The sequence below is a fragment of the Myotis myotis genome, unplaced genomic scaffold, assembly GCF_014108235.1.
Source record: "Myotis myotis isolate mMyoMyo1 unplaced genomic scaffold, mMyoMyo1.p scaffold_m19_p_21, whole genome shotgun sequence".
Taxonomy (NCBI): Eukaryota; Metazoa; Chordata; class Mammalia; order Chiroptera; family Vespertilionidae; genus Myotis; species Myotis myotis.
Genome location: NW_023416326.1, coordinates 3,441,483 through 3,466,191, shown reverse-complemented (window position 1 = coordinate 3,466,191; position 24,709 = coordinate 3,441,483). Strand labels below are relative to the sequence as shown.

At 59.6% G+C, this 24,709-nt stretch overlaps 1 protein-coding gene across 6 annotated transcripts; it reads left to right on the top strand.

Moving 5' to 3' along the window:
• Positions 1-700: 700 nt before the first annotated feature.
• On the top strand, positions 701-19,890 carry CUNH1orf198 (chromosome unknown C1orf198 homolog). 6 transcript variants are annotated; one of them, XM_036354905.1, is made up of 4 exons: positions 701-963; positions 9,584-9,634; positions 15,394-15,888; positions 17,696-19,890. In XM_036354905.1, the coding sequence occupies exons 1-4, from the start codon at positions 742-744 to the stop codon at positions 17,750-17,752; spliced, it is 825 nt and encodes a 274-aa protein (XP_036210798.1). In that variant the 5' UTR covers positions 701-741; the 3' UTR covers positions 17,753-19,890. The 6 variants fall into 6 exon arrangements, with proteins under 6 accessions (XP_036210798.1, XP_036210797.1, XP_036210794.1 ...); XM_036354904.1 differs by having other exon boundaries at positions 15,355-15,888; XM_036354901.1 differs by having other exon boundaries at positions 701-1,074.
• The last annotated feature ends 4,819 nt before the right edge of the window (positions 19,891-24,709 follow it).

Genomic DNA, 24,709 nt, shown 5'->3' with positions numbered 1-24,709 from the left:
TGGGTCGCAGGTCCCCAGTGAGGGGTGAGCAGGAGGCAGCCGATCCATGATTCTCTTTCATCATGGATGTTTCCATCTTTATCCCTCTCCCTTCCTCTCTGAAATCAATTTTAAAAATATATTTGTTAAAGCATCTTTAAAAACAAACAGAAGACGCTCATCGGGCAAAGGGACGGGGAGGAATAGGCGGCGGCTGGGTCGCTGGATGCCGCTTCCTGGCACGTTACCCGGCGGAAAAGTTTCCTTTGTCAAACAGTGGCCACGTGGCGCCATGGCGGCTCCAGCAGCCTCGGGCCGGGCCGCCGGGACCAGGGGACGCGCCAGCCACCTCCGGAGCTGGCCTGGGGGAGCCCCGAGAAGTGGGGGCCCCACGGGAACCATCGAGGGCGGACCCGGACAACGCCGCCGGGACCTTTGGGGTGTCACCAGGGGACAAATGCGGAGGTGGAGGGCGGGGTTCCGGGGGGTGGGCGGGAGCGGGAGGCGGGGTTCCCGGGCGTGGGGGTCGCGGAGGATGGGATTCCGGGGCCGGGGCGGGGATACGGGGGACGGGATCCCAGGGGGTCGGGGCGCGGAGGACGGACTCCGGGGGTGGGAGGACGTGGAGGGCGGGGCTCCCGGGGCGGAAGGGCGCCGATCTCGGGGGAGGGGCGCGGGGCGGGAGGGCGCGCGGGGCGGGGCGCGGGGTGGGGCGGGGGCTCCGGGCGGGGCGGGGGCGCGGGGAGCGGCGGCCGGCGGGGCATGGCGTCCATGGCGGCGGCGATCGCGGCCTCGCGCTCGGTCGTCATGAGCGGGAACCGGCCCCTGGACGAGCGGGAGCGGAAGCGCTTCTCCTACTTCGCGTCGCTGAGCCCCATGGCGCGGAAGATCATGCAGGACAAGGAGCGGATCCGCGAGAAGTACGGGCCCGAGTGGGCGCGCCTGCCGCCCGCGCAGCAGGACGCGATCATCGACCGCTGCCTGGTGGGTCCGAGCGCCCCCGCGCCCCGCGCGCCCGGGGACCCCGAGGAGCCGGCGCGCTTCCCCGGCCTGCGCGGACCCACGGGCCAGAAGCTGGTGCGCTTCGGGGACGAGGTAGGCGCGGCCGGGCGGGGACCAGGACCGGGACCGGGACCCTCGCCCCTCCCTGCGTCGAGGCTGCCCGTCCGGGGCGCGCGGGGGAGGGGGGCACCTGCCCGCAGCGGGGGCTGGAGCGGAGAGGGCGCAGGGGTGCGAGCGGCGGTCCGGGAGCCGAGGGGCGGCGTGGGGGCTCCCCGGGAGTTTGGGGGGCTCCCGAGAGCAGCAGGAGGTCTTTAAGGAACCCCCGTGTCGCCCTCTCCGCTGGGCCTCCCGGGCTGTTTCTCAAAGTGGACACAGCGGGGGTGTTAAGCCGGACGAGCGGGTTCTGGCCCCCTCAGCCCCCCCGCCTCCCCCGAGCCGGCCGCGGGGGGCGCCCCGCACATGACAGAGTCGCGTTGGTGAGCTGCCAGGGGCCGTGGAATTGCCAGGCGAGATAAGGGGGAGGAAGAGGTGCCCCCCCGGAGATAAGGGGCAAAACCCAGGCCTGGGAAGGAACGTTGCCCGAGGGAGCCGATGGATGCACCAGCCTTGTTTTGGGGGGCGAGCATGGTGGCCTCTTGTTTCCGCCGGAAAAAACGCAGGGGTACGTTTTGGGGAGACACAGACGCTGCAAAGAAAAGCTCAGGGGTGCCCCCCACCCGGTCACCAGGCCCCGAGGGGCCCGCGCTGCTCAGAAGCCGGGCTTTTCCTCCGAAGTTGGTTGAGCTGAAACCTGCCCTTAGGTTTCGCCCGGCGCTTTTTGGGGGGCCTTTGAGACTTTAACTTTTGCAGGAGAGTCGCCAAGTCAGAGGGAGCAGGAGGCGTGACAGTGAGACCCGCACAGGCTGGTGGTGAGGCTGGGAGGTGGCAGGGAGGAGGCGCCCGGCATGGAGAGCTTGGCCAAGGAAGTTGCGGACGGTGGGAGGGATTCTAGCCAAGAAGGAGGTTTGCATGCGATCTCCAGGCCTGGCTGTGCGGGGACATTTGTTAACACAAAAGGTTTGTGGTCGGGCCCTAAGCCCACGTGGATGCCGGGGACATGGGAAGGACAGAAACAGGCGGCCGATGTCCATTTATTCTGAAAGCATCAAAGAAAGAGTCTCTCTCGCCATCGATGTTCCTGTCTCTCCCCCTCTCCCTTCCTCTCTGGAATCAATAAAAATATATTTTAAAAAATAAATGAATAAAAATGCATCCCCTAGAGCTGGCAAAAGGGTGGCACCAGCGTGGCTCAGTGGTTGATCAATGAACCAGGAGGTCATGGTTCGATTTCCAGTCTGGCCACATGCCCTGGTTGCGGGCTTGATCCCCAGTGGGGGACGCGCGGGAGGCAGCCGACCCACGATTCTCTCTCATCATGGATGTTTCTATCTCCCTGCCCCTCTCCCTTCCTCTCTGAAATCAATAAAAATATATTTACAAAAAAAAAAAGAAGTCTCCATTAGACATGAACTTGCTTAGCCAGGAGAAGAGGGTGGGGCAAGCCGGAGGGATGACAGTATAGGTCGAAAATGTATTCCCAGAGCTGAGACCTTTTCAAAGGGAAAATATGCATCTCTCTAAAGATGTCTGCAGGGTCTGTGCTCAGACGGGGGAGGTGAAAATGCCGGCAGCGCCTCTTTGGAAAAGTCATGAAGAAATAAATACGAGAGGAAGTTAACCTGTAAGCACTGTACTTACAAATGCTGGCCCGTGCCCGGCCGGCGTGGCTCAGGGCTTGAGCGTCAACCTATGAACCAGAAGGTCAGGGTTTGATTCCCGGTCGGGGCACATACCTGGGTTGTGAGCTGGATCCTCCATGTGGGGCGTGCAGGAGGCAGCCGATCCATGATTGCCTCTCATCATTGATGTTTCTCTCTCTCTCTCTCTCTCTGTATCTCTGTCTCTCTCTCTCTTTCTCTTCCTTCCTCTCTGAAATCAATAAAAAATATCAAAACACACACACACACACACACACACAAAACCAAATGTTGGCCAGTGACTGTCAGTTTCCCTTAGTTTGGGGTCAGGCCTGCTCCCCATCAGAAAGCCGGGGCCAATAAGGGCTCAGCGTCCCTGATAAGGAAGAGGGGCCAAGTTCACTTAGGACTGTCATTCCTGAACCAGCTGCCAGGCTGAGCCCGTCCTGAGTTAAATTTGATTTAAAAACAAATGGAACTCTTATGGTCATACCTGTAGGTGCTTCCAGACCAAACCAGCCCTGTTTGTCAGCCTTGAGCTGTGCCAGGCGGGCCTAGAGCAGGCGGCTGAGGCCCTGACCAGCTCAGCACGGAGGGCACAGGCACAGACACGGCCTCTGAGGGGAGATCCACGGGCGTTGTCCCGGGCGTCTGTCTTTCTGCCTGCAGTGGCTGTGGTTTCACGGCACCATGGAATTTAAAATGCATCCCCTAACCCGGCCGGCGTGGCTCAGTGGTTGAGCGGCGACCCATGAACCAGGAGGTCACGGTTCGATTCCCACTCAGGGCACAGGCCCGGGTTGCAGGCTCGATCCCCAGTGTGGGGCGTGCAGGAGGCAGCCGATCCGTGACTCTCTCTCATCGTTGATGTTTCTCTCTCTCCCTCCCTCTCTCCCTTCCTCTCTGAAATCAATAAGAATATATTTAAAAATAAATTAGTAAAAATGCATCCCCTAGAGCTGGCGAAAGGTTGGCCGTTCATGGAGGAGGACTGGTGCCTCCTGCACGCCGCACCCTGGGGATCGAGCCCGCAACCCGGGCATGTGCCCTGACCGGGAATCGAACCGTGACCTCCTGGTTCATAAGCTGACGCTCACCGAGCCACGCTGGCCAGGCCCCATAGCAGCATTTTAAGTGAGAGTAGAGGGAGAGAGAGACAGAGAGAAACAGTGTGAGAGAGACACATGGATCGGTTGCATCCTGCTCGAGCCCCGACCGGAACTCTGGATCGAACCTGCAACCCAGGTACATGCCCTTGGCAGGGAATCAAACCGTGACACCCTTCAGTCTGAGGTCCAACATTCTAACCACTGAGCCAAACCGGCTAGGGCAGCCTTCGGCAGAAAAAGCAAAAGGGAAATTTGAGGGTTGCTTTTCGGCATTCTGGACTTGTTTGTTTTTTTAAAGAATGTGGATGTGTCATTATGGTCCCCACCGCCGTCTGGCACATCTGTGGCTGTCTTAGAAAAGATGCCAGGGTGGTATGGCTCTGGTGTCTCTGCCCCTGGCGTCCTGAGCCCTGGCTCGGGGCAGGAGTTAGAGAGAACGTGGCTATGAGTCCAGAGCCAGTGGCACAAGCTGCCCTGCAGATGGGGGGGGGGGGGGTTCTATGCCCAGAGCAGCACCTGGCAGGTACCCTGCCCCTGGGGCTCCTGGGAGGAAAGCCGCTGACCCAGCTGAGCCCGGGGAGCGAGCAGCACAGGCCCCTCCCTGGCCCCCGCGGCTGCCGGGGAACAGGTTTGGCAGAGAAATGAAATGACTAGCTCACCGTCAGGCAGGGAGGGGACCGCTGAGAGCACGGTGGCTGGTCTGGAGTCACCATTTGATTGGCAGGAGTCACCTTTACACCCTAAGCAAGAGATCCCCTTAGCACCGGACAAAAGAGCCATTTCTCGAAAAAATAAGACCAGCCCTTTCATTTATTTATTTATTTAATTGGCTTCAGAGACGAAGGGAGAGAGAGAGAGAGAGAGAGAGAGAGAGAGAGAGAGACATCCGCGATGAGAGAGAATCATGGATCGGCGCCTCCTGCACGCCCCACACTGGGGATCGAGCCTGCAACCCGGACATGTGTCCTGACCAGGAATCGAACCCTGACCTCCTGGTTCATAGGTTGACGCTCAGCCACTGAGCCACACCAGCCGGGCACGACCAGTCCTTTTATTATTTTTAAATATATTTTATTGATTTTTTTACAGAGAGGAAGGGAGAGGGATAGAGAGTTAGAAACATCGATGAGAGAGAAACATCGATCAGCTGCCTCCTGCACACCCCCCCACTGGGGATGTGCCCGCAACCAAGGTACATGCCCTTGGCCGGAATCGAACCTGGGACCCTTCAGTCTTCAGGCCGACGCTCAACCACTGAGCCACACCGGCCAGGCACGACCAGCCCTGTTAAACTTCCTACTTGTTTTTTTGTTCACTTCCCTGGCTCTGTCCTCCATGTGCCCCCTGGTCCCGCTGCCGCCACACGGGCCTCCCTGCAGGCCTGGGCTGGGCATTCGAATTCCTGGTGGACGCTGCCGACAGTTCAGCCGAAACCGCCTTTGTGCTGTCGGAAGTGCAGTCTGTACTCCACTTGAGGAAACGCTCCGATCAGCAGCGTTAAATATATCGCGAGTCAAAGGGAAAACCATCGATTCCATAAATACGTGGGCAGCTCTTAGTCCCTAAGAATAAGCAGTTGGTAGAAACAGAGCATATTGTAATGATTCTTCCTCCCTCCTCCCTCCTCTATTTTTAATAGACGTCATTATTTGTTTATTTTATTTTATATTTTACTAGACGCCTGGTGCACGGATTCGTGCACCAGTGGGGTCCCTCAGCCTGGCCTGTGGGGATCAGGTTGAAACGGGCTCTCTGACATCCCCGAGGGGTCCCAGATTGCGAGAGGGTGCAGGCCAGGGTGAGGGACCCCGCCTGTGCACGATCGGGGCCGGGGAGGGACCGCGGGAGGGCTCCAGGACGTGTCCCGCCCGTCTTGCCCAGTCCAATTGGCTGGACCTCAGCAGCCATCTAACTTACCGGTCGGTGTGTCTGCCCCCTGGTGGTCAGTGTGCGTTGTAGCGACTGGCTGAACGAATGATCAGACACTTAGCATATTAGGCTTTTATTATGTAGGATTGATTTCAGAGAGGATGGGAGAGGAAGAGAGAGAGAGAGAGAAACATCCATGATGAGAGAGAATCATGGATCGGCTGCCTCCTACACGCCCCGCACTGGGGATGGAGCCCGCAACCGGGGCATGTGCCCCGACCAGGAATGGAACCAGTCACCTCTGGATTCCTGGGTTGACACTCAACCACTGAGCCACACTGGCCGGGCCGAGCCAGGATAATTTTTAAGTGGGTGGTTTCCTGTGGCCCTTGGCAGAGAAAAGGCCCCCCGCCCCGACCTGGGGAGGTGGTTGGGTTGGTGAAACGAAGTCAGGTGGGGCCCACGGGTTCCGCTGTGGACACAGCATCCTCGCGGGTTCTGCTTGGCGGCCAGGCCTGCAGCTGCTGGTCACGGGCCTCTTCAGAGAGTCTTGAGTCTGGTGTCTGTGGATAGTTCCTGTGTGAACCCGAGTCTAGTTAGGACCTGGGGAGGGGGCCGCTCCCACTGACTCCCGTGGCAGGTGCGCCCTAGAGCCGGGGGAGGTCCCAGGAGGGCCCCCAGCCTGCGCTCAGAGAGGCCCAGAGTGCAGACAGGACTTTCACGGGGCTCGAGGGGCTGCAGAAGCAATTCTTCGAATGTTCCAGGAGAGGGGCTGCCAGTGGCCTGGCCCTGTGCTCCCCACGTCCTTCCTCCGCCGACCTGGGGGCACCTCAGGGACCCCCACTGCAGAGCCGTGCGCAGGTGCTGTCCCTGCGCCACAGGCTGAGAGGCAGCAGTCAAATCCACGGGAAGACGTGCTCAGTGGTCTGAGCAAGGCCACCCAAGGGGACGGGGACGCTCATGCAGTTCCACCAGGTTCGCAGTGAGCGCTCGGTCCGGAGCTTCTCTTTTTTGGATACTTTTGGAACAGACGTGACTTCCACAGATAAACCATAGCCGGTCAGCCCGGCCGATGTGGCTCAGTGGATAGAGCATAAGCCCTTGGACTGAAGGGTCCTGGGTTCGATTCCGGTCAAGGGTAGGTACCTGGGCTGCAGGCTTGATCCCCAGTCCCGTTCGGGGGCACGTGCGGGAGGCAACCAATCGATATTTCACTCTCTCTGTCTCTCCCCCTCCCTTCCACTCTAATAATCAATGAAGAAATATAACCAATGAGCCCTGGCTGGTTTGGCTCAGTGGATAGAGCGTCGGCCTGCAGACTGAAGGGTCCTGGGTTCGATTCTGATCAAGGGCACAGGCCCGGGTTGCAGGATCAATCCCCAGTAGGGAGACATGCAGGAGGCAGCCGATCAGTGATTCTCATCATTGATGTTTCTATCTCTCTCCCCCGTCCCTTCCTCTCTGAAATCAATAAAAGTATATATATTTTTTTAAAAAATCATAGCCAATTATAGAGTTACTTGTAGCCAAATAATTTCAAAAGCAAAATACCCAAACCCTTGCAGAAATGACATTTAACGTGGAATGTGGAGCGTTGGCTGCAGGGAGGAGTGGGAGGTGGGGGCCGTAGCCCCGTCCAGGCCCCGGGTGATGGTCCTGAATCAGGGTCCTGGCGGGAGCAGTTCTGATGCCTGGGAGCCTGTCCGGCCGCCCGCGCCCCCTGGGGCTGGAGCGCAGGCCAGCGCTGACATCAGAGCTTCGGCCGCATTTTTGTGTGGCGTGTTTATTTTTGTCAGGCACTCTGTTATTTTTTTATGAGCTCAGAATGGCAGAAATCTCAGGAATGTGCCCCTTGACTCGGTTCCTTGCGGGAGCCAACAGCAGACGATGGACTTGACACCAAATTGGGGAGAAATCGCGGAGAGGCGCCCTCCCCGTCTGACCCCCTTGGCGCGGCCGCTCCCCGCTGGCTGTGACCAGGGACACGGCTGGCTGTCCGAGCTCCAGGCCGAGTCTTTGGTGCTGAGAGTCCCGAACTCATTCACCTTCTGGAACCGGACAGCCAGCGGGTCCCGGCTGCCTGTCACGACGTGAGCCGGTGCAGCAGAGGGACGCAAGCTGCATAATTGACGTTTAGAAGAGAGAGCAGATCCCACAAGGAGGGAGTCCAGCCCGGGGTGCCCTGCCTGGGCCAGGGCCCCCGCGCCCTTCCCTTCCCTTTCTGTCCAGGCCCAAATCGAGATGAAAGGAGATTTACGGTCTGTCCACCGGCTCTGTTTTCCCATCTGCCAACAAGGTCCCTCTTGTTGTATCATTTCTGAGATCGTAGCATTGTAGGACCTTCAGGTCATTTGGCTCAACTGCACTCCTCCCCCCCACACCCCTCCCCTCACCCCCACCCCCACCCTCCCGCACACCCTCCCGCAGCTGCAGACTCCGGTCAGAGAGGCTGGTCGAAGCGCATGCCTCCCGGCAGCCCATGGCCATTTTTGGAGGAAGGAGTTTGTAAATGAAAATAACTTGGGTTTAACTGACATTCCACACGGGAGGGCGGTGGCCCACGCTCCCTCTCTTTTTTTAAAAAAATTTTTATAAACTTAAAAAAAAAATATATATATATATATATATATATATTTTTTTTTTAAATATATTTTATTGATTTTTTACAGAGAGGAAGGGAGAGAGATAGAGAGTTAGAAACATCGATGAGAGAGAAACATCGATCAGCTGCCTCCTGCACATCTCCTACTGGGGATGTGCCCGCAACCCAGGTACATGCCCTTGACCGGAATCGAACCTGGGACCTTTCAGTCCGCAGGCCGACGCTCTATCCACTGAGCCAAACCGGTTTTGGCAAATATATATTTTTTATTGATTTCAGAGAGGAAGTGGGGGAGAGAGAGGGGGAGAGAGGGAATCATCAATGATGAGAGAGAATCATGGATCGGCTGCCTCCTGGTACGCCAGCGGGCAGTTCACAGGTAATGGAGGCCTGGCATTTGCAAAGGGCTGTGGGTATGCAAAGGCGGGGGGTCTTCAAAGGGCTGGGGCTCTGGTCTGCAACAAGGTTGTCGATCTTTCCGTGATCACAGGCAGCGCCCGGATGGGGAGGAGGGGCCGCATGTCCAGGTGAGCGCCCAGGCCCACAGGCTGCTCCCAGCCAGGTTAGGCTGTGCCTCCTCCAATCAGAGCAACGCCACCGCGGCCAACAGAGCGTGATGACTGTCCCTTACCGTCCGGGCTGGTCCCCAACAGCCTGTCTCTGCCCCATCAGCTTGACAGACGAGGAAACTGCGCCTCAAAAGCAGCGGTTCTCAACCTGTGGGTCGCGAGCCCTTTGGGGGTCGAACGACCCTTTCACGGGGGTCGCCTAAGACCCTTGGAAAACACATAGATAATTACATATTGCTATGTGATGAATCACTATGCTTTAATGATGTTTAATTTATAACAATGACATTGGGGGTCACAACATGAGGAACTATATTTAAGGGTCGCGGCCTTAGGAAGGTTGAGAACCGCTGTTCAAAAGGCTAATCATCATCCCGTGGCCCCTTGGGTCAGCTGCCTCCTGCACGAGGGCTGAGCCCTGGGTCCTAACGCCCCCTCCCCTTTCTCCCCAACATCCATCCTGGGCCTCCCGGGCGGGCGGTCAGCGCCGTCTGCCTGGCCTGGGAGCCGCGTGGCCGGCAGCCTCGGGAAGGCCCGGAAGGTAGGGGACAGCCAGGCCGCCGCCAGCACATTCTGCCCAGGGCGACCCGACGCCAGGCCCGCTCCCAGCCAGGACCTGGGATGGTTCCCAGGGGTCGGTTCCCCGCGGCCTTGGCAGATGTTTGCCGGGGGCGCTCGGGTCCGAGTTTCAGATTTCTTCTTGAATTGTCGTTTCAGGACATAACTTGGCAGGACGAGCACTCGGCCCCTTTCTCCTGGGAGACGAGGGTGAGTTGGATTCGGTCTAGATTGGCCCGCCCTCTTAGCAGGACCTGCATCCTTGTGCGTTTTTCTTGCAGCCTTCGCGGGACTCGGAAGGCCGCGGGCCCCACACGGCCGGCCGGGGAGAGGCGAGGAGGGGGGAGGGCTGGCGATGAGTTAGCTCCCCTCTGTGGGGGCCTGGGGTGTGGGGGCTCAGCCCTGAGGGCATCGGTGGGGGTGCTCTGTAGGGCAGAGCTGTGAGCGGAGCTTTTCATTTTAATTATTTTTTATTTTTATTCTTTGAAATACATGTTTATTGATTTCAGAGAGGAAGGGAGAGGGAGAGAGAGATAGAAACATCCATGATGAGAGAGAATCATGGATCGGCTGCCTCCGGCACGCCCCCCACTGGGGATGTGTCCGCAACCAAGGTACATGCCCTTGACTGGAATCGAACCTGGGACCCCTCAGTCTGCAGGCCGACGCTCTATCCACTGAGCCACACCGGTCAGGGCCATTTCGTCTGTTTTTAACCTGGGTGAGGATTGGGGGCCGGGGAGGAGAGGTGGTGGTTCCCAGGTAGCTGTTGACACGGGTCTCGGCTCCCGGGGCCAATGTGGGGGACAGGCGCCCGGAAAAGGTTTTGAGAACAGCTCTGTTCGCGGATGCGGGGCCAGTGGGGTCACCCTCGTGCTGCCCGTCCCTGTCCGCCGACGCCGGCGGGTCCCTCGGGAGCCCGGTGACTTGAGCAGGCGCGATAAAATCAAGTTAGTGTGTCACCCGTTGTCACCGTGTCCCTGCAGCCGGGCACGTCTTTGTGGGTCAGCGTCCCCGTCCAGGCTTGTCCCCTCTCGGGGCGGAGCCGCTGGCCTCCCGGCCGCGGGGCTCACGCTGCGGCCTCACCTTCGGGCCGACCTGCAGGTCGGACGTGGGTGGTTTCGGGTTGGAGCTGGTGGAGGGTGTCCCGGAGCCCAGAGGCTCTTGTCCCCTCCCCCGTCCTGATGAGTCAAGGTCGACGTCCAGAAAGTCCCCCACCTCCCCTCCCGGCCTCAGGCTCCGAGCCACCTGCCCCCTGCGACCTGGACTTGGTCACTCTCTGCCTTCGGACTCACAGGCTGGTCGGAGCCCGGCCGGTGCGGCTCAGTGGTTGAGCGTCGACCTAGGAACCAGGAGGTCACGGTTCGATTCCCGATCAGGGCACAGGCCCGGATTGCAGGCTCCATCCCCAGTGTGGGGCGTGCAGGAGGCAGCCGATCCATGATCCTCTCTCATCATGGATGCCCCTCTCTCTCCCTTCCTCTCTGACATCAGTACAAACCCGTTACAAACACACACAGTAGAGGCAGCCGTGAGGGAGAGCTGCGTGTGCTGGCGGAACCCACAGGAGCACCGCTGGCCGCCCAGCCGTCCCTGCAGCCGCCCCGTCACATGTCGGTGGACTTGCTGGGACCTGTAGGCTCTCATCTTCCCCGACGACTCAGTTCAGCCGCCGCCTGCGTGCGTGCGTGTTGCCTACGTGCCCCCAGCTCTCCCGGCTCTGACGCTCAGATACCTGAGGCCGGCGAGCTGACCCCGGCCACGCTGTCCACGCTGTCCACGCTGTCGGCCGTGCGGGCAGAGCTGAGAGCCCCGGGGGCGCCTCTGTGTGGGCTCCTTCCTTTAGGCCGGCCCCCGGGGTTCCCCCTGCGGAGAGCAAGCTGGTGCTGTGTGGGGGCTGTGGTCGCTGCCCGGTGCCAGGGTTCAGAGGTCGCTGCCCGGTGCCAGGGTTCAGAGGTCGCTGCCCGGTGGAGCACAGCTCTCAGCAGGAGAGCCCCTGATGGCGGAACCATCCCCCAGCTCTCCCCCACGGGCCTGTTTCTACTGTGTGTGGAGTGAGGGTGGGGCGGGGGGAGAGGGCACAGACTGGTCTCGGTGTAGCACCAGCCTCCTGGGATCCCTCTGTCTTCCACCCCATGCTCCCTCCCTGGTCCCGTCTCCCTCCCAGGCTGACCCTCATCCTCCCTTCCTGGTCCCTCCTCCCTCCCAGCTGACCCTCATCCTCCCTCCCTGGTCCCTCCTCCCTCCCAGCTGACCCTCATCCTCCCTCCCTGGTCCCTCCTCCCTCCCAGCTGACCCTCATCCTCCCTCCCTGGTCCCGTCTCCCTCCCAGGCTGACCCAGGTGCCTCTGTTGTTCTGACTTCTCCATCAGAGAGGGGGGCTCAGAGGGAGGCTGCGGGGCCCAGCTGGGGTCGGGGTGGTTGGGCCGGCGTTTTCCCACTCCTGTCGGCCTGGCAGGCGAGCGGGGGTGGGGAGGGCGCCCCTGGGACCCCGCGGTGGATGCCTCTCTCAGGCTCCTGATCTTTCAAGAGGAAAAAACCCAGCACTTGGAATGTTCCCGAGAGGGGGCGGGCGGGAGCCCAGCCGTGCTTGGCATTCCCGTGCTCTGGGCTGGTCGCTGGGAGTATCTGGGGAGACAGACGCCTGCAGAGGCCGTCACGCCTGGCACTGGTAGCTGGGCTCTGGGGACCCCACCCCACCCCCACCCCCACTGTACTTTCCATCCCCAAGTTGTCTGGACTCTATTCCTTTTTAAAAAAAATATGTATTTTTTAAATTGGTTTCAGAGAGGAAGGGAGAGGGAGAGAGAGAGAGAAACATCCATGATGAGAGAGAGTCACGGATCGGCTGCCTCCTGCACGCCCCACACTGGGGATGGGGCCCGCAACCCAGGCATGTGCCCTGACCGGGAATCGAACCGTGACCTCCTGGTTCACACGGCGACGCTCAGCCCCTGAGCCCCACCGGCCGGCCGGGCACTATTTCCCCGCTTCTCCGTCCTCTTCCTTCCTGGGAGGCACCGCGGAGAGAGTGGACGTTCGCTGGTTCGAGATTCTATTAGGATTTGCTCCAGAAAACCCTCGTCTCCCCCCACGGCGTTGCTGCAGCCTCCGTTCGGCGTCTAGATCTGCGGAGGCCGCCAAGCCAAACAGTTGGTTTTGGCCGCCTGCGCGCCCCCTTCCCTGCGATTTTAACATTCCTCTCCAGTGAGTGGGACGCAGAAATAGACACTGCGCTCCGTTGTGGTCTTTCTGTTTTTAGAACGGACGTGGCCAGCGGAGCCCCGGTTCCCCCCTGGGGTCACTGACACGCTGTCCTGGCTGGACTGACTCCCTCACCCCCTCCCACCGCCCTCCCCACCCCGCACACCCTCCCCAGCCGGCTCTTTGGTGGGGCTGTCAGCATCATCGCCGGACGGGAGGGAGGTTCCTGTTCACCCCTCATCTCTCCTCTCAGAGCCAAGGCCAGCCCTGGCCGGTGTGGCTCAGCGGATAGAGTGCTGGCCTGCGGACTGAAGGGTCCCGGGTTCAAGTCCAGTCAAGGGCACAGGGCTGGGTTGCGGGCTCAACCCCCAGTGTGGGGCGTGCAGGAGGCAGCCGATCCGTGATTCTCTCTCATCGTTGATGTGTCTGTCCCTCTCCCTTCCTCTCTGACATCATTTAAAAAATAAAAAAAAGATGGAGGGTGACCTGGACCTCCTACCCACCTGCCCGCCTGTTTGCAGCCACTGCATCTCACCCGTCTCCGGCGCTCATCACGGGGTGCAGAGGCTGCCCCTGCTCCCGCTGGCTGCTCTGTCCGTGGTCGGATGGGCCCCGCCTGTCAGAGCTGCCAGTGGCGTGACCTTCAGGGGCAGGTCGAAGGGGAGGCGGTCAGAGCCCCTGGCAGTCCCAGACCCGCTCAGCCGGGAATGCTGGAGGCCTGGGACCGAGGGAGACGAGATCTAACAGGAGAAAAGGCCCGTCTCCTCCTCTCCCTGCCTCCCGCGCCTTCCCGGCGGGGCGCGCTTTACATACTACAAACAAACCCCTGGGTCTGGGGGGGCTGTGGGAGGAGACGCAGCACCCCGCATTGGTCAAGGAGGACTGCTTTACAAATATATATATATATATAGATTTTATTTCAGAGAGGAAGGGAGAGAGAGAGGGAGAGGGAGATAGAAGCATCCATGGTGAGAGCGAATCATGGATCGCTGCCTCCTGCCCGCCCCCCACTGGGGATCGAGCCCACAACCCGGGCCTGTGCCCTGACCGGGAATCGAACCCTGACCTCCTGGTTCATCGGTCGACGCGCAACCACTGAGCCGCCCCGGCCGGGCCAGGAGGGCTGTTTCTTAAAGGAGATTGTGGTCATGTCTCACTTGCACAATAGAACATAACATCTCCCCGGGGGAGGGGACTCAGGGTCAGATACTCCAGGCTGTTTTCCTCCCGTAGGCTCTGGCTTTCCTCGTCTTCATCCCAAAGCACCCAAACCAGGTCAACCCGCCCAGCCGCCCCTCCTCGCCAGGGGACGCCCTCCCGGGAGGAGCGGGGACGTGGAGGGAGCAGGACCGTCCCTGCTCCAGAAGGTCACACCCAGCCCAGTGCTGCCCGAGTGCCCTTTCCACTCGCCCCCAGCGGCCTGGGCCTCACCCGGTGCCTCTGGCCCTGCCTCCCCGCACCTCCCCTCCCCTCCCCTCCCCTCCCCTCCCCTCCAGTCCACGTAGGCCGACGGCCTGGCTTTCCTGAGGCTTCTACGCGGGATCCCGCGGGAGAAATTGCTGCTCCCAGAAAAGCCTGCGCTCCACGAAGGCCCCCCCGTCCCCCTCACTCTGCAATTTCCACATCAAAGTCCAGGCTCGCTCCCGCGACAGAGGCCTATTTAAAGACACCAGCGGCTCTGTATCTGTTCGGTCGCGGAATTCGGAAAGACGCTGGGCGCGGCGGGTTCGCCCGGAAACGGGCTCTTAACAATCCAGTGAGGTCCCGGGCGCTTTGTCTAGAAACGGTGCCGCGGACAAGGCGACGAGCTGTCCACGCGGGCGTCACTCCTGGTGGCCCTCTCATCGCTGCTGTCTCTCCCTCTCTCCTTCTCCCTTCCTCTCTGAAATCACTACAGATATATCTTAAAAAGAGAGAGAGGGAGAGAGTTCTAGAAAATGGACAACAAAGCCTGGCTCTCGCTGCTGGGCTGGGGGCTGTGGGCGCGGTGGATGTTGTCAATCCTCACCCGAGGGTGTTTTTTTCCCCCATTGGTTTTTAGCGAGAGTGGAAGGGAGGGAAAGCGAGAGAAACACTGAAGTGAGAGAGACACACGGATGGGTTGCCTTCCCCACACGGCCCGTTCGGGGTCTGCGTTCGAGCCTGCGGCCGAGTCTACGTGTCCTTGACCGGAATCGAACCCAGGACCCTTGAGTCCGTGGGCCGCCACTCTATCCGCTGAGCCACACCGGCCAGGGCTCTGAGCTTGGGATTTGAACTTGAGTCCTTTGTGGCCTGGTCACCACCCCTGGATCTCATCACAGGACCTGCGCTTCTCTGTTACCCATATCGGGAGCCCATAATCAGGAAATTGAGGCCCGCCCGGTGGGGCTCAGTGGTTGAGCGTCGACCTATGAACCTGGAGGTCACGGTTCGATTCCCGGTCGGGGCACAGGCCCGGGTTGCGGGCTCGGTCCCCAGTGTGGGGCGTGCAGGAGGCAGCCGATCCATGATTCTCTCTCATCGTTGATGTTTCTCTCTCTCTCCCTCTCCCTTCCTCTCTGAAATCAATACAGATATATTTTAAAAAGAGAGAGAGGGAAAGAGTTCTAGAAAATGGACAACAAAGCTTGGTTCTCGCTGCTGGGCTGGGGGCTGTGCGCTTGTCCTCGGGGTTCTAAGGGTCGTCTCTGTTCTCTCCCCCGTCCCCCGTGCCCCCCCCCCCCCCCCCCCCCCCCCCGCTGCAGAGCCAGATGGAGTTCAGCGTCTCCTCCTTATCCATCCAGGAGCCCAGCGGCGGCCCCCCCAGCGAGCCCCGCCCGCCGTCCAAAGCCTGCCAGGCCCCCCAGGCCCTCCGGCCGGCCCAGGGCGGCAAGTCCTCCAGCCTGGATGCCCTGGGCCCCGCCCGGAAGGACGAGGAGGCCGCCTTCTGGAAGATCAACGCCGAGCGCTCCCGCGGGGAGGGGCCCCAGGCCGAGTTCCCCTCGCTGACCCCCAGCCAGATCAAGTCCATGGAGAAGGGGGAGAAGGTGCTGCCCGCCAGCTACCGGCCGGACCCCGCCCCGAGGGACAGGGAGGCCAAGGCGGAGCGGCCCGTCCCCCCGCGCGCGGAGCCGCTGGCCCTCCCCGGCGCCGGCGTCCAGCCCGAGGGACCCCCGCCCGTCGGGGCGTCGCAGGAGGGCGCCCCCTCGCAGCCCGTGGGCCAGCCGCTCTCCCCCGGGGCCGGCCCCAGCGATGGGGAGATGGCGGATGAGCTGTTCTCCGAACCCAGCGCCACACAGGTGGGTGGCCCTGCTCCGGGCAGGAGGTGGGTGGGCCCTTCCTCTGGGCGGGACACGGCCGTTTCCACCTCCGGGCGGCTGTGAATCGTGAGCACATACCTGTTCGAGGCCCCGCCTTTGTTTCTGGTTTTGTTTTGTTTTGCTAATCCTCACCCGAGGTAGGCTATTTCTCCATTGATTTTTAGAGAGCGTGGAGGGAGAGAGGGAGAGAAACATCGATGTGGGAGAGACACATCCGTTGGTTGCCTCCCCGCACGAGCCACGGCCAGGGCCAGGGATCGAGCCGCCATCCAGGCACGTGCCCTTGACAGGAATCGAACCCAGGACCTTCCAGTCCGAGGGCCGACGCTCTGTCCACTGAGCCAAACCGGCCAGGGCTCCAGTCCCTGCTTTCAGTCCCTCGGGGCGGATCCCAGAAGAGGCATCGCGGGAGCAGGTGGCAGCTCCGTGTTCCACGGCGGCCGCACCCGTTCACATTCCCGCGAGCAAGACGTCTGGTTTCCCCACATCCTCGCCAATGCTTGTTATATTTTCCCTTTTTTAAAAAAATATATTTTTATTGATTTCAGAGTGAAAGGGGAGGGAGAGAGAGAGAGAAACATCCATGATGAGAGAGCATCATGGATCGGCTGCCTCCTGCACGCCCCACACTGGGGATGGAGCCCACAACCTGGGCCTGGGCCCTGACCAGGAATGGAACCCTGACCTCCTGGTTCCTAGGTCGACGCTCAACCACTGAGCCACACCGGCCAGGCCTCCCCATACTTTTTATTCTCTCAGCTTTGCAAGGTGTGTGTGTGTGTGTGTGTGTGTGTGTGTGTGTGTGTGTGTGACATCAGAAAGACTGTTTGTGACGTGTTCTCTTGTTCCGTGATGACTGCATTCACACATGCCTGACTTTCAGAAAAGAGAGAGGCATGCTTTCCTCCTTTGCTGTGCGGGTTGGTCTAGACCAGTGGTTCTCAACCTTGGCAGCACATTAGAATCACCTGGGAATCTTTTTTTAAATTTCTTTATTGGTTAAGGTATTACAAATGTGTCCTCATCCCCCCATTAACCCTCAACCTGCCCCCCCCCCCACACTCATGCTCTCACCCCCCTGTTGTCCGTGTCCATTGGTTTGGCTTATATGCATGCAGACAAGTCCTTTGGTTGATCTCTTCCCCTTACCCCCACCCCACCCGGGAATCTTTTTAAAATCCTGATTTCCTGGGCCTCCTCCTCCGGAAATTCTGTTTCTTTGTGATGGGGCGGGGCCACCACGTTAGTAACGAAGAAACAGAATTTCCGGAGGAGGAGGCCCAGAAATCAGGATTTTTTAAAAAGATTTCCGGGTGATTCTAATGTGCAGCCAAGGTTGAGAACCACTGGTCTAGAAGCTGCTCACAGACATGCCTGGGGACAGAGAGAAGCGTGTGGATCCGGGCCGAGTGTAGCCTGCATAGAATTTGATTTTTTTTTAAATTTTTTATTGTTGATAGTATTACAGAGATCTCCCCACCTCCAACCCTCCGTCTCCCAGCCCCTCCCCATTCCCCGAGGTCTTCATGGGCTGTGCCTATAAGTATATACGTTCCTTGGTTTATCTCTTCTCGTCCCCGCAACACCACATCCAGGCATGTTGGTCGCATTGAACCTGATTTTAAAATTTTCTGGTTCCAAGCGCCGAGGCAAATGGCGGTCAGGGAGCCTCGCGGACGGAAGCAGCTCCTTCATTTGGGTCATTTTAAACGAGATGCTGTTTTTAGGTTACTCGGCCCTAAAAAAAGTCCTTCTGCTGACGCGGCTGCTCTCGTCTCTCCCGCAGGTCAGCGCAAGCAGTGTCATCCTGAAGACGGGGTTTGATTTCCTGGACAACTGGTAAAATGAGTCAGACACACGCGCACAGACCCCACAGAGAAACCAAGAACCCCCGACGATTCCCGCCGAGGTGCGGCCGGGCCGGCGGGCGCGGGCGGAAAGGGCAGCCTCTCCCTGGGGCCTTTCCCGGTCTCTGTACGCGGTTATTTTTTTTGAATCTTTTGGAAACTGTAAGAATCGCCGTGTCCAGATTTCCAGAGCTCCCCCCTCTTTTGCTAAGACCCGATGTATCGGCCGTTTTCCACGATTTGATAACCGAAGTTTTTGCATTTGGAATTTTTAAAGACCGGTAGGCATTCCTGCTGTGCACTGGTTCCCCCTCCTCTGGCAAAGGGCTCTCTCTCCACCAGTCACACAAGTGACAAGCGTGGCCTCCATCTCCTTCTCCTTCGTCCCCCATTCCCCCCTTTTTTCTCTGTGGGGGTTTCCTTGGACGGTTTACCTTGGATGGGTGGTCGCCGGTGATGCCCTCAGCAGTGTGGCAGCAGCGCGCCGGCTGCCGTGGTGGGCCGATTTGTTCCCCACGTGCCCCCCTCCCACCCTCACCCCCAATCCCAGCCGCCCAGGGCTCCCCTGGCCGACCCCACCCTTCGCCCCTGCGTCATGTCCAGGAAACAGACGTGAGGCCTGGCCGGGGGCGTCTTTGGGCCCATGCCTGGTACCCGGGCATCCTTGCGTCCGTCCGCGTTGCATGTCTAAACGTTTTGTGTTAACGTCTCATTATTTCCTGTCGAGATCTAGCGGCGGTGGGGCTACCCCTCTGCTTGCGTTTGTACCGTTTTCCTCCTGGAAGTTCTTCGCTGCTGATGTGGCCCATGGGTGTCCCCACCTGCCCCCCCTCTCCACGCCGAGGGCGGGTGGCGGGGTCACCCGAGGACAGGGCTCTTCTGATTGGTTGCGAGACCTTCCAGCCCGACCCTGGCTGGGGCAGGTCCCGCCGGCCACCACGGACCCTCCCGAGGCCCGCCCGCCCGCAGAAGCTCAAGAGTCCAGTTTCTGCGGGGACCTGGAGACCTCTGTCGTCATAGCAACGGCGTCTCCCAGAGAGGGACAGAGGGACCGCGCGGCCCACTGCTGCTCCAGTGAGCGTGGCTCCCAGGCTGCCCAGGGGAGCAGGGCGGCCCCTGCACCCACCGGGGTGGGAGGAGTGGACCCGCCACCCTTCCTCTTCGCCCACCGGAGTCGGCCCGGCCCCCCGGAGCTGCGCGAACCCGCGGGACGCGCCCCAGCGTGATGGACACGGCACCTCTCACTGTGTTCTGCTCACCGACGCCTTAATCCCCGCCCCTCCTGCCAGCCAGCACCTGGTCCAAGCCTCTGGGTTTTTTAAAAAAAGAAAAACGCCTCTTTGTTTCACGGGACAGATCGGAAACGACTTCCAGATATTCTCTCTGGCTCCGAGGGGAGGCACGCGGCCGCGCTCTCTTGTTGTTTTTTTCCAGGGAGGTTTCTGCCAAAGCCGCGGCCGAGCCAGTGTTGTTGGGGTTTCGTTCCCGCCAGTTGCTTCGTGTCCCCAAACCTCATCTGGCCCCCTGGGCCCTGGGTTCGACCTGCCTCCGTTTGCTGACTGTCTCGTTTTTTAAGAATAGATTTGTATTCATTTCAGGGAGAGGGAGGGAGAGGGAGGGAGGGAGACCCATGCATCGGCTGCCTCCTGCACGCCCCACACTGGGCATCCAGCCCACCCCCTGGGCCAACATCGAACCCTGACCTCCTGGTTCACAGGTCCGACGGCCAACCACTGAGCCACCCCGGCCGGGCTGCTGACCGTCTTTATTGTGGCAAATACAGGTTCTTTCTGTGCCGTTTAAATGTAGTTGAATAGACAAGGGCAGAGACGTCTCCAGCAAGGTGGGAGGGACAGAGCCTGGAGTCCCAGCAGGGGCCAGCCCCCCCATCCCTCCCGGCCAGCGGCGGGGCCCCAGCCCAGAAAGCGGGGTCCCTGCCCAGAAAGCGGGGTCCCTTAAGAACCGGGGGCCGTGCAGGCGTTGAGTTTGTGTTCCTCGGTGTTGGTGGCAGGATAGGAAGATCCGTGTCCCGGGACCATGCCCACGAGGTGACCTGTCTGTCCCGGGAGACGATGCATCTCTCTCCCACTTTCTCCTGGAGCCACGGAGCCCCTTCACGGTCCCCCGGGAAACCCCAGAGGGGTCCCGAGTCCTGTCGCTTTGCTCCACTTTGGGGAGTCAAGGAACCTGCCCGAGGTCTGCACCCCGCCCGACCCTGGGGTCCTCCTCGGATCCGCATCCTCCTGGGCACAGGGTTCCCTGCCCGTCCTCCTGGGGATCGACGCCCGGTGCCTCCAAATCAGGGGAATGAAGCTCTTATGCTCGCCACCTTTTTCCTCCCTGGGTATCGGGACTGAGCTTCTAAAACCAGGAGTTTCTGTGTATTATTTTTTTTTAAAAAAATACACCCTTTTCAGCGGAAGCCTGTATGTTTTGGGATTCACCACCCCCATCCCCCCCCCCCCCCCCCCCCCCCCCGCTCCAAAGATTCAGCTCAAGGATTCAGCGTCTTGCTCCGGGTGGACTGTCTTTTGCAAACTCCCTCCCGAGAAGCCAGACGAGGGCCCGAGTCCTTTCCCCAGCCCCCCCGGGTCTGTCCCCTGCCCCCCGGGTCCGGATGCGCCGCCCACGTGGGGAATCTCGGGGTGGCGGGCCCCCCGGAGCGGGGGTCGGAGCGGCCTCCTTTTCTTGGAGCCTCTCCCTCTTTGATACACGGTTTTCCAAGAGAAACGTTCTTACTGACTCCTTGTAACCCGGTTGTATTCTCTATTTTCTATTAATAGCCTTTAATAAAACCATTTCAGAGAGTCCTGGCCTGTCTGCTTGGGCCCCTGCGGGGGCCAGGACGCCTGTGAGGACGCGTCTGCTGAACGCAGAGGAGGAGAGACGGGTTCTTACCAGTTACTAGTAAAAGCGTGAAATCTCTCTCTTTTAAAAAACAAACATTTTGATTGATTCCAGAGGAAGGAAGAGAGAGAAACATCCATGATGAGAGAGAATCATGCACCGGCAGCCTCCTGCACGCCCCACACTGGGGATCAAGCCTGCAACCCGGGCGTGTGCCCTTGACCGGGAATCGAACCCTGACCTCCTGGTTCATAGGTGGATGCTCAACCCCTGAGCCAGGCCAGGCCAGCGTGAAACCCCTTCAGGAGGCACCCTGTGCGCAGTCCTGACGCGGTACCCCCTGGAGGCTGGTGGGAAGCGGTGTCGAGGGGCACGGGCCCCCAGAGACGGGGTGGGCTCTGTCCCGGAGGGCTCAGGCTCAGGCTCCAGCCCCTGGTGAGGAGTGTGGGGACCCTAGCCCGCTGCTTTGACACAGGACCCGCACGCCAAGCATTCGCTGCCAGCCCCTCCTGTGAAAATGTCCAGGCCTCAGCGGAAAGCCTGTGTCACAGGGACAGTGCGGGCTGGGGATGAGGGCCCGGTGCCAGCCTGGCCACACCCGGCCGGCCGGCGGCCTCCCGCCACCCCCGCATTTCATCTCCATCCACTGGTTCATGCTAACATCTGGCCCCAGGGTGGCAATAGCATATATTTTTCTTCATAGTTCTTTTTTCCTCTCTCTCTCTCTATTTTTAAATATGTTTTTATTGATTTTTTAGAGAGAGAAAGGAAGGGAGCCGGAGAGAGAGAGAGAAACATGGATGATGAGAGAGAATCATGGATCGGCCGCCTCCTGCACGCCCTTCAGTGGGGATCGAGCCCACAGCCCGGGCCTGTGCCCTGACCGGGAATCGAACCAGCAACCTCTTGGTGCACGGGACGATGCTCAGTCCACTGAGCCGCCCGCGCCAGGCCTGCCTGCAGGTTTCTCATGCGGATGGAGGTCTTGTCAAAATCCAGCCCCGAGCAATGCGGCCCTGAGGGTACGTGGGAGTTGTTTCTTGGGGGGACCCAGGTGCTAGGTGGACCCCGGGGGGCTGTGGCTCTGAGGGACCGGGGATGGGGTGGGGGCGTCTGCTGAGTCACACTGGTGCTTCTGCCCTGCCCGCGGGAGCCAGCACACTCTCCGGCGCACCCCGTTCTGCCGATAATGGGACACAGATGTTCCTCGTCTGCAGGCTCCGGGGCCTCCTCGGGCAGACGCTGCCTCCCCCGCCCACCTCCACCCTCCCCGGGGGCTGGGTCTGAGCTGGGAGGGTGTGTGCCCCCCATGTTGGGGGGGACTCCAGGGCCCATTGTTCTCGGAGGAAGAAAGCGCCACCTGTGATATTTCCCAGCCCCCCAAGTCCCTCTAGCTTTTATTTGATTTTATTAGTTTTCATCCTCACCCGAGGATATTTCCCCCATTGATTTTTAGAGAGAGGGAAAGACAGAAATACCGACGTGAGGGAAACGCATCGATTGGCTGCCTCCTGCACGCCCCACACGGGGTATTGAGCAACCCTGCCCGGGAATCGAACCCTGAACTTCCTGGTTCCTAGGTCGACGCTCAACCGCTAAGACTGTGGTCTGCAGACTGCGGCTCGCAAGCCACGTGCTGCTCTTTGGCCCCTTGAGTGTGGCTCTTCCTAAGCCTTAGGAGTACCCTAATTAAGTGAATAACAATGTACCTACCTATATACTTTAAGTTTAAAAAATTTGGCTCTCAAAAGAAACTTCAATCGTTGTACTGTTGGTATTTGGCTCTGTTGACTAATGAGTGTGCCGACCACTTCGGCTAAGCCAACGCCGGCCGGGGTAGTGACCATCCTTTTAGAACTTACGGCCAACTGGGAGAGACAAGAGGCAATGTCCACCCCACATACATAAGCTGAGTTCTGCTGAGCTTAGAAGACGAAGGCGCCGAGCAGGTGGAGATGCTGAAAGGAGGGGGAGATGGCGTATTTCTGAGAGGCCAGGTCCTAATGCCACCTTGGCAGAAGCCCGGGGGATGGTCCCATTCTCCTCCGAACCCGGGAGCCCTCCGTCCAGGAGGGAATCAGATGCATGACGAACTACCCTCCCCACCCCTCCACGGCCTCTCCCTTCTCCCAACCAGACGGGACCCAGCCACACCGGCCGGGCCTTCAGGGTCCCAGTTAGAGCAGGAAGCCCAGAGCACAGGGCCGGGCAGCCAGGCAGGGCCAGGGCGACGGGGGAGGTCCCCCCGCTGGCTGGCGGGCATCCCCGCCCGGAGCCCGGAACGCAGGCCTCCAGACTCTGAATCCAAGGCCATTTCTGCAAAGTGATCAGGCATTTGCTTCCTGTGGTTCGGTCGCCTAACTGGGGGGTGGTTTTTCCTCTTCTGACACTGAGCAGACAAACCACAGTGATGAGAGAGCATCAACCATACGCCGCCTTCCACCCAAGGGGAGGGGCCGTTCAGGTCCAGGGGCCTCCCTCTCTTTCTGCCTCCCTCCTCCCTCTTCCTTTCCCCCTCTCTCCCCCAGCCCCGCCCCTTTCAGGAGGGCAGGCTGGCGCTGGGAAAGTGCCCCCGGCAGGCAGGGCATCGGTAGCCAGCACCGCCTGCTGCCAATTCACAGCTGCCGAGCCCACGAGGCCTTCACACTGGCTCTTGGCAGGCGGCCGCGGCTCTCGGGATAATGGCGCTTTGTTAGCACAGAGGAGCCAGCGTGTGAACTGGGCTGGCACGGTGACCCCGGCAGCCCTGGCAGCCAGGCCACGAGCTCTGGTGCCTTGGAGCTCGGCACCAGACCCAGGTGCTTAGACCAAACCCCCGGCACCTTCCGGGGGGGGGCCCACGGGCCCACGGGCATCTGTTCAGGCCCAGGTCCAGGTGGGCAATTGAAGGTAAATCGACTGAATACAGGGGTCCCACTAAACGTCCGCGTGGCCCGGCCGGCGTGGCTCAGTGGTGAGCGTCGACCTAGGAACCAGGAGGTCACCGTTGGATTCCCAGTCAGGGCACATGCCCAGGTGGCAGGCTCGATTCCCAGTGTGGGGCGTGCAGGAGGCAGTTGATCCATGATTCTCTCTCATCATTGATGTTTCTCTCCCTCTTCCTCTCCCTTCCTCTGAAATCAATTAAAAATACATATATATTTTTTTTAAAAAATATATTTTATTGATTATTTACAGAGAGGAAGGGAGAGGAATAGAGAGCCAGAAACATTGATGAGAGAGAAACATTGATCAGCTGCCTCCTGCACACCCCCTACTGGGGATGTGCCCACAACCAAGGTACATGCCCTTGACCAGAATCGAACCTGGGACCTTTGAGTCCGCAGGCCAACGCTCTGAGCCAAACCGGTCAGGGCAAAAAATATATATATATTTTTAAAAGCCCACATGGTTGTTTAACGTTTGACTATCACCCCTGCCGTCAGGGAGGGAGCGTAAGCTGCCTCGATATAGACATATTTCCACCCAGCCCAGCCGATGTCTCTATTACTAAAACATGGAAAATTAATAGACAGATGAGCCCACTTAGACCTGCGCAAGCTCAGCTCAAATTGCGTTTTGTTGAATGGATGGCAGGCGCCCTCCGTCAGCACTCAGGCCCCGAGAAAGAGGAGTGAGGACAACCGCTAACCTTGAGCCCCAGGAGCGAACACACACACACACACACACACACACACACACACACACACGGATCATCATTTTGATGAATTTAACAAAAACTAGTCGCCAAGGTGGACACAGACTAATTGCGTGTTATTTCCCTACTTATTTCTCTCTCTCAAATCTCTACCTCTGTCTCTCGTCTCACAGATCATGTACTTTTTTTTTTTTTTCGGTTAACCCTCACCCAGGGATGTTTTTTCCGTTGGTTTTTAGAGAGAGTGGCGAGAAGGATGGGAGGGAGGGGGGGGGAGAGGGGAGAGAAACATCGCTGTGAGAGAGACATATCCATCGTTTGCCTCCTGCAACTGAGGAATGTGCCCTTGACAGGACTTGAACCCGGGACCCTTCAGTGTGCGGGCCGATGCTCTATCCACTGAGCCAAACCGGCCAGGGCCTGAGCCTATATCTTGTCACTGGTTTCTCATGATTCCCAGTTGGGCGGG

Coding starts and splice junctions, on each gene's coding strand:
- CUNH1orf198 (XM_036354900.1), top strand. CDS start 742: ATGGCGTCCATGGCGGCGGCGATCGCGGCCTCGCGCTCGGTCGTCATG. Junction 1,075..9,583: donor TGGTGCGCTTCGGGGACGAG/GTAGGCGCGGCC, acceptor TTGTCGTTTCAG/GACATAACTTGGCAGGACGA. Junction 9,635..15,354: donor CTTTCTCCTGGGAGACGAGG/GTGAGTTGGATT, acceptor CCCCCGCTGCAG/AGCCAGATGGAGTTCAGCGT.